Here is an 8,664-nt window from a genome sequence, read left to right as displayed (position 1 = left end):
TTATGACCTATCACTTTTATCATCAGTGACGAATGATCCGTCACTTATTTCGTACCTCCTTTATCTCTTTTTCATATAGTGTAAGACAAAGAAAAAAATCAAGAATACGAAGTTTCGATTTAAATTATGTTAAGAGACAAAGACAGTAGTGGGTAAAAGAAGTTGAGTAGCTCTCCTGTGATCACATGGGTGTATTTGGTTTGATGGAGTTTCTTAGACATGTATTGTATAGGCTGGCTAAGTGGAGTTGTTTATTGAAAAATAAGAGCGTTTGATTGGTTATATTTGTCTGGATAAATTAAGTTAAGTTTTTATTTGGTTGATTAAATTTGAGATCGCATGAGCGGATGTAATAGTTGAGATTATGATTGGTTACTCGTATCAAGATGATTTTATGATATCGATACATTGGTTCACATGCATAAGCGAATGTAAGAGCCTATATCTACCGGACCAGACTAAAGATGTGTATATATATCCGCCAGATCAGACTGGAAGAGTGAATTCAGACAAACAAACCACAATTTAAAACTAAACAATTTTCACCGTGACCAAAATTTGGACTTTTCCGGACAGCCAAAATCTATTTACATTCAGAAAAGGGAGAGGGTGGGGGGAGGGGGATCTAAAGCTCAAAATTCCTCCAGCGATGAACCAAACTGGATGCTACGTATCTACAGGCAATCAAACAATCAAGGAGCTCTCGTCCTCTGCTTCACCACCTTCAGCACTCCCCGGTCAAAACCAAGCTATCTAGTTGCTGCAACCAAATTAGTGAAGGTTGATCTCTCAGTGCACAGTTAGTGCCTCAGCTCCGTCGTCAGTCGTCACTTCTATGGTACGAAACTCTGGAGGTCGACGACCATGACAGTGACGTCATCTCGGCTCCCCCTTCGGCGCGCCATGTCCACCAGCTCCCTGCAAGATGTCGCCCTGCTCCTCGAGACGGCGTCAACGGCCTCCTGGTTGCTCACCTTGTCCCAGAGCCCGTCGGACGCGATGACGAGGAAGTCGCACCCGGCGCTCAGGGGCACCCTGGTGACCGCCGGGTCGGCGACGACCCACTGCTTCAGGCCACCGTCGCCGAATGCGCGCGACACGGCGAGGCTGCCCTGAACCCGCCACACGCCGCTGCCGCTGCGGCTCACGTAGCCGCCCTCCCTCTCGACGCGGGCCCGCTCATCCTCCTTCGCGCAGGTGTGGTCGGCCGTTAGCGCGGCCGCGGCGCCGTCGCGGCTCAGCACGGCGCGGCAGTCGCCCAGGTTCGCCACGTAGAGGTCGCCGCCCTTCACCAGCGCCGTCGCGGCGCATGCACCACCGCTTGCACCCTGCAGTGTTCACGTAGGGAAAGATTAAACCGGACGTCATTTTCACATATAAAAATTGTCAATTCCTTTGCCCATGAACGACAAAACAATCTTTGACGCGTTCAATCGGAACGTGCGTAGACCCGGTAAGCAAACGAACGAACGTACGTAAGTGTCAATTTCATAGTACGCACCTGCAGCTGGGTGAGGAGTTCGCTGTCAGTCTTCAAGTAGGCGGCTCTGATCGCCGCCGACACGTCGTCCTCCTCAGTTCCCGCGGCGAGCACTGCGGAGACGACGTTCCTGCCGTGACGCTCGGAGACGAAGTCCACCGCCGCGCGGCCGCCGTGCCCGTCGTACACACCGTAGAATGCCTGCAGAAAAGGGTTCAGGAATTAAACAAATCGTTGCTGCATGCTTCAGTGTTGAGCGTGAATCTTACTGGGTCAAAACACATCGAAATTAGTTAAATTTATTGTTTCAGTCAGAGGCTCAGTATGCAAGTGATCTCTTGCAGTTTTTTAGTCAGTTATATCATCTCGTGTTCTTTCTATCAAGAAAATATCTGATTTATTTATACGTCATTGCGGTTTATAAGTTGTTTATTACTCTCATACATGAAGTTGGTTCCTTCAAACAAAATAATTTGACATTCCTTCAAGAGAAAGAAACCTTGTTACCACTAACAGCATTAGGTGTGTACATACATATACAAAATAGAGACCCCACCCAAAAAATATGTAAAATGGATTATGCAAACAGGAGAACTGCGAAAAAAAATCTGGCATCTTGTAAATCAAAAAAATAAAATTTCCAGCATTCATGAGTTCAGTTCCAAAAAATCCGTACTTTAATTGTTGGTTTTACAATTTTACATAGCTAGCAATTACATGTGGCTGTTTTAGCTAAAAGTCTATATAGTGTATTCAAAGGGGAAATGATTTTGTTTAATATACGAGTTGTATCTTCCACATTTATTAGAAATGGAGTCCCTAATATTTAATCCAATCAATGCTCACCAATTGAGATGCCACGTACTACAATGAGAATTCAATTTAACTGATCAAATTTTAATCATGGAAATAATATTCCAAATCTTTTTTTCAGAGGAAGATCATTACCAGTTGGGAATCTCCATCGTTTTTGTGGGTGATCACCCCATAGCCGTCCTCCATTGCATGCTTCGGTCCCGCCCTGCTCGCCAGCCAAAAGACCTCCCCTTCGACAGCCACCTCGGCCTCCGGCGCCGCAGCCACACCCCAGCCGGCGGGCACCTCGCCGGCGTCATCCGCCACCGGTATGACCAGACTCGACGGCCTCCTCGTCGCCGCCCACGCCGCCTTCTTCCTCTTCTTTCCCTCAGCTTGCTGCTCTTCCACAGTGCAACCACCGAGGTCGTCATCGCACGCCGCTGGAGCAACCACCGGCGGTGGCGTGACCAGCAGACGCAGCTGCTCCTGGACGGCGACCGGGGCACGCGCCTTCCTCCTCAGCGAGAGTTGCGTGGCGGCCACCAGGCCGGCGGGGGGCACCGCTGCAGCGGGCACGGGGACAACAACCGGGGAGCACGCCATGTCGACGACGACTGCCTTGAGGAGCTCGCGCACGAAGCTCGCGAAGGCGTCAACGACAGAGCACAGGAACCGAACGGTGTACAGCATCGCCGGCCCGAGAGCGAGGATGCAGATAAGCTGGCTGGTCAAATAGATCGTTTGCAAATTGTGGGAAGAGAGGATGAGAGGGCAGTAGGCAGAGGTTGGCTTTTTTTATATAGGAATGGGAAAGGAAGGCTGACGAAGGAGAAGAGAAGCTGGGCTGGGTCAGTGATGCTGACCGTTCAATGCAGTGACCAGATCGTCACGGCTGGGTGTTCGATATGGCTCAAACGGCCGATATTTAATCCGGGCGGCTGCGCATCTAGTATTGTGCCGGGTCCTAATGATCTGACCACTCTGAAAATTAATCACACATGCAAGATAAATCCAGAGTGAGATAAATAAAATTCTGTTAGCATCTAGTATTTTGCCGGGTCCTAATGATCTGACCACTCTGAAAATTAATCACACATGCAAGATAAATCTGGAAGTAAATTATATAAGACTCTTCACCGAAAGATTTTTATAAAATCCTGATTCATGTGTCTTTCTCTGATCTAACGGCTGGTATGTGCAACTGAGAGGAAGTAGGAGGACACGGGGTATGTACAAGAGAGAGTCTTTCTGTGAGACCAGATCTCGTAGAATTTCCTTCTTAGTTGAAGTATGTGTATGTTCCCTCTACGAAAGTATAGATTTTTTGTTGGAACAGATAGGAAAAAGAATTTAAGTGATTTTAATTGATTTTTAATGATTCTAAATTGTTTTGAATCCACTAGGATAATTGGTGAAAGAATAATGAATTTTTAGCAATATGTACATCTCCTCTACTATATAAAACACGAGTTGATTTCCGCGTCACATATTCCCTATCCTCCTTCTATGTCTAATACTTAAAAAGTCTCTAATGAGTCCCGTATTTATCCTGAATCCCACACTTATCCACGCCCACCCTTGAATCCTTGCACTATCCAACGACTTATATTCATTCAATGGTTCGACATCCCTTTCATCCGAAGGCCACTGTGTTTCTTGCCCTCTACAATCTGCCCTCCCGCGCCCCCAAATCACGGCGTACAGACCACGGTGCCACCGCCACCTTCATCGCATCTCACCACCGAGCCACCGTGCGCGCCGCCAAATGGGTCGACCGTGGCCTCCTTCGTCGATCGACGCCTCGATGTTCATCGCATGTCGTCTCGCCGCTGATCGGAGTGCGCGGCATCTGGCCATCAATCCTTCAGTCACGCCACGGAGCCACTGTGTGTGCTACGCCACCGATTGTGTGCACCACATGCCCCTTTGCCGCACACCGCCTCGCCGTAGATCGGGTCACGCACCACCACCTTCGTCGCAGAATACTTAGGTTTGTTCCACTTCAATCAATTCGTCTATTCACTGTTACCGTCCACAACCCACGTGGCTGGCCGCGCCCTTCAGCCAAGCTCTGCTCCATGTAGAAGCACTGAGCCCCGCGGCCAGCCTCGGCTGCAGCGTCCTCGTCAATATGTTTGCCGATGATGCCATCTGCAACGAGATCTCCAATGACGGTGATTCAAGGATGCCCTGATGAACTCGCCACCGATGGCTCCAACTCAGCGCTCCCTCAACGTGTCCTCAACCACCCCATAATCGACATTCTCGATGAGTCCAGCACCATCGCCGAGCGCCAAGTGCCACATGAATAAGGTGACTCTTTCTCATGTCTCCTCTGCTCGATTAGTTTGGTTGACTACAAAAACACATCCTCCGCAACAATCCCTTCTTAGGATTAGAGTGGGATTGGATTTGGAGGAGATGAGAAAGGTTGTGGATTGTCTTATCCCTTGAAGCTGAGGTTATTACAGATATGATTTGATTCTTCACGTATTAATCTCTTGTTGACACATAGCTTTGTTTGCTTCCGCATGTATCGGCTTCTTGATTTTAGTCCCTAGGTGATCAATGGGTTCACAGATTGCTTGTCTTTGCTGAATGGAGTAGAGAGGATCAAATCAGCTACGCCTTTTTTTTTTTTCTGAACTTTGGAGAAAAATAACTACGTTGTCCTTCACTTTTGCATGTGGCCATGCAGGTTTTAAGTTCCTCATCTATCTGTCTGATCTATCTGTCATCAATGGGTTCACAGATTGCTGAAGTAGAGAGCAACAATGAAGTGAATGCCCCCATTTGATTGATTTTTTGCGTGAATTTATTCTTGGTGTGCCACTATTGATTGCCTTTTCTTTTACAACAATTAAATGAGAATTACTTTGTTCAGTTAAGATTGCAGTTGCTCAAGCCATATATATTTTATTATAAGATCTGGTGGGCAGGGAAACAAAACCGATAAATCTCGAAGCTTTGAAAATTTTCAAAACCATGATAGTTATCAAATTAATTTGAGTGCACATTGCTCTTGACACATTCACTTATTTTACAGTTGGTTCTCTCCTTTTGCTTATTTGTCAATTACTCTCCACTAATAATTATATATTCAGCTAATACACAATGTGTCACTGTTACACCTTTCTGTAGATGATGAAATTTTTGGTAGAAAATCTTGTAGAGGGTGAAAATTAACCCCAACATCTTGTATTGGGGAACTTTAGATATCGTCTCTAAATGTCATTTTTTTCTTCAGTTTGCTAGAATACACCATCCGTTTATGCTGATATTTTTTCACTTACAACATGACATCTGTACATGACACTTTGTTCAACCCATATGCTCTTAGCTGTGACATCTATTTGCTATAATACACTGTCTATTCTGACTTTATTTGGCAAGAAAAAGAAGCCATCTCAAAGCAGGTAAGAGAGACTTCAATGGGGATTCATGTCATGCTATATACTTACTTTAATATGTAAAGCATGGTGATATTGACTGCTTTCCTACTTGATTGATAGGTACATATTTGGCTTATCAAGTAACAATGTCGGTTTGCCCGCGAATTCAGAAAACCCTCACAAGAACAAAGTAAAACCTTCCAGAAGAAGCAGCTATTGTTCAATGTGAATAAATAGCTTTCAATTGGGAAGTTGGCATTGAGTTTCATTCTTTAGTGAAGGTTGGGTCGAGCCGGTGTTGTTTTGATCCTTTATTTGTTGATTTTGCTTTATTCCCATATCAGGGGATGCAGATCTTATGCGGTGATATTGCAATTGTTCATGTTGAAACGCTTTTGATTATTTCTCACCAGCAAAAACTATATGCATGTATAGTGCGCGTGTGATACGTAGTGGTTGTTGGTTGGTTTTTTCGCTTATTTCTAGATTGATGAGTGAATATTGACGAATTTAGCTTATGAACTTTTATGCAGTGATCTTTCAATTGTTCATGTTGAAACACTTTTCCTTATTTCTCACCAGCAAAAGCTATATGCATATATAGTGCGCTTGTAATATCGACATATTGATGAGTGAATATGGATGAATTTAGCTTATAAACGTTTTACTCAAAATGTTTCTTCTGCTCATACCAAGTCTGTCATTAAAGTTTGTATGTATGTTGTTGCTGTTGTCATGGACTGGCAGATTTGTTAGTTGAATTTTTTTTGTAACATTCCTGATCTAAACAGACGGACGCGCAAGCATCAACTTGTTTTGTGTCTTGTGGCACTCAGTCAATACCTCATGCAATTTTTTGGCTCCTGTTGCGTTGCACGAGCATTTAACTATAGATTCATTAAGACAAAAATTCTTTATATGTGTTCTTTTGATGTTAGCTTCTATGTTGCATGTGACATCTTCATTTAAAAGATTATCTATGTTTTAGATATGCTTCATGCCAACCACAGTTGATAATGATGCTCTTGCTTGTATATAAAACAATCTCAAATTTGAGTTTGACAAAAATGTTTGAATGCTTCACATGTTCCTTTGATGCAAATTAGTATGCTTGACACATGGTTAGTGTGCAAAATACAGTTTTCACATAGAATATGAGTTCCCGTTGCAATGCATGAGCACCTAACTAGTCTAATTAAAAACTTCTAAAATTTGAATAATTTACCCACTTTTGACATCCGTCCTCATCCTCCAGCCTCCTCACCTCGTTACTGGCTACAGATATAGAATCCGTTTTACTAATAAAAATAAATAGTAAAATTAGGAGAGAAATTAGCGGATAATATCCTCCTGCTTTTTTAGATCCTATCTGAAATCAAATTACGACATTGCTCCCGATATTGTACAACGTTGTAGTGAAAATGACCCTATTAGGATATGATTGTTATTTTGGTGATTAATGACAATATAGTTATTAAGACTAATATGTTTATCAAGAATATATGTTAGTAGGTCTCATGGATGCAATACATCAAGAAGCTGCCGCGGTCGGGACAAAGTTTGATTGAATTGGAAAAGTCTTAGGAAGATTTTCCCCGCCAGAAGGTTCGATGGAGAGGAGTTTACACTCATCGGAGCATTATGTCCAGAGGCAGATAGCCTCACTGGATATTACGATGAATAGGATATGAACTCACCAGAGTATTTTTGACAAAGGGGGAGAAGGCTGAGGACCTCACGCAAGTCATCACACAAGTGCCTTATGGCCAAAGGTATGGACAACGATGTAAGTGATGATAAATGATGAGGATTCTCTCTCCTATGATTAACTCCTTCATTTGGTCAATGAGTAATAAAGGGCCCTTAAGAAACAATCTAAGGAACTTAAGAAATTCAATGCTCTTAATGATATTCAAGCTACCTTTGTTTCTAATTATGAGCAAATTCAATTTGCTAAACAAGGAGCATGAAGAGCTTAAGGTAAAATTTGAGTGCATTGAATCTCAATCCAAGACCCCTTTGGAGCAATCTATCTCTCTATTTAATTTTAATCCTAAGTTAGATGCTTGCTGTCGGTGTATCAGGAACCGGGGGTCCCTAAGGTCCGAGACCAGGCCAGCCGTCTTCCACGTGTCACCATCCCGCGAGGTCTCTCCCGCGGGATGAGGAAAATCTAAGTTCCGGGAGAAGGCGCTCGGGGCCACAGCCTCTGGTCCCCGAGCACCTCAGTTCCCCAACGACCCGCAGAGTCCAAGTACCGGGAAGAAAGTGCTCGGGCAGGTGCCCGGTCACCCCCGAGCACCCTAGTCCCCTAACGATCAGAAGAGCTAAGTTCCGGGAGAGAGTGCTTGAGGTGGCACGTGGCAGCCCCCGAGCACTCGGTTCCCCGAAGGGTCAGTGCAAAAGTGCTCGGGAGAGAGTTCTCGGGGTTGTACATGGCAGCCCCCGAGCACTCGGTTCCCCGAAGGTTCGTGCGAGAGTTCTCGGGAGAGGGTGCTCGGGGAGGTGAATAGTACCCCTGAGCACTCGGTGCCCCGACGATCCAGAAGGGCCCCCGAGGGGCCCGCCGATGAGGTGTAAAACAGTCAGAGGTCCGAGGCCGCATTTAATGGGCATGCGCGGCCTGACACCCCCAACTGCTCCCGCCGCAGTGTCAGTCCTTGCCATGCTTTGGCAGAGAGGCGTGGGGCCATTAATTGCACGGGTCCCGTCCCGTATCATCCGGTGTGTCTCAGGATAACGTTGTCAAGACCAAGGCGTTCCGCCTGCCGCCCTGCTGTGGCAGAAGAGCAGGACAGGGCGGGCACGCCGGGTGCCTCTGTGGCTGCCCGGTGGGCCCTCTCAACGGCGCCCGTCGCCAGGGCGCCTACAGCGACGAGTGACTGGACGAGCGCCGCATTTTTCCACCACCCCTGTCACTTCGCCCAGAGGAAATGATGACGCCTTTCTCAGTCGTGGCGTCTTGGAACTTGTGCCCCTTCCTTCCCGTTCGGG

The 8,664-nt window shown here is 45.8% G+C and overlaps 1 protein-coding gene across 1 annotated transcript; it reads right to left on the bottom strand.

Moving 5' to 3' along the window:
* Positions 1-444: 444 nt before the first annotated feature.
* On the bottom strand, positions 445-3,054 carry LOC133899956 (probable protein phosphatase 2C 74). The gene is made up of 3 exons (XM_062341004.1): positions 2,429-3,054; positions 1,502-1,681; positions 445-1,328 (listed from the first exon to the last, which is right to left on the bottom strand). Exons 1-3 carry the CDS (start codon positions 2,966-2,968, stop codon positions 834-836), a joined length of 1,215 nt encoding a protein of 404 aa, XP_062196988.1. The 5' UTR covers positions 2,969-3,054; the 3' UTR covers positions 445-833.
* Between the last annotated feature and the right edge of the window lie 5,610 nt (positions 3,055-8,664).

The sequence above is a fragment of the Phragmites australis genome, chromosome 19 (assembly GCF_958298935.1).
Source record: "Phragmites australis chromosome 19, lpPhrAust1.1, whole genome shotgun sequence".
Classification (NCBI taxonomy): Eukaryota; Viridiplantae; Streptophyta; class Magnoliopsida; order Poales; family Poaceae; genus Phragmites; species Phragmites australis.
This window is presented reverse-complemented; position numbering and strand designations above follow the sequence as displayed.

Excerpts from the sequence above, each read along its gene's own strand:
- LOC133899956 (XM_062341004.1), bottom strand. The coding sequence starts at position 2,968 with ATGCTGTACACCGTTCGGTTCCTGTGCTCTGTCGTTGACGCCTTCGCG. Across the intron at positions 1,682-2,428 it reads ACGATGGAGATTCCCAACTG|GCATTCTACGGTGTGTACGA; the intron begins GTAATGATCTTC and ends CCTTTTCTGCAG. Across the intron at positions 1,329-1,501 it reads AACTCCTCACCCAGCTGCAG|GGTGCAAGCGGTGGTGCATG; the intron begins GTGCGTACTATG and ends TGAACACTGCAG.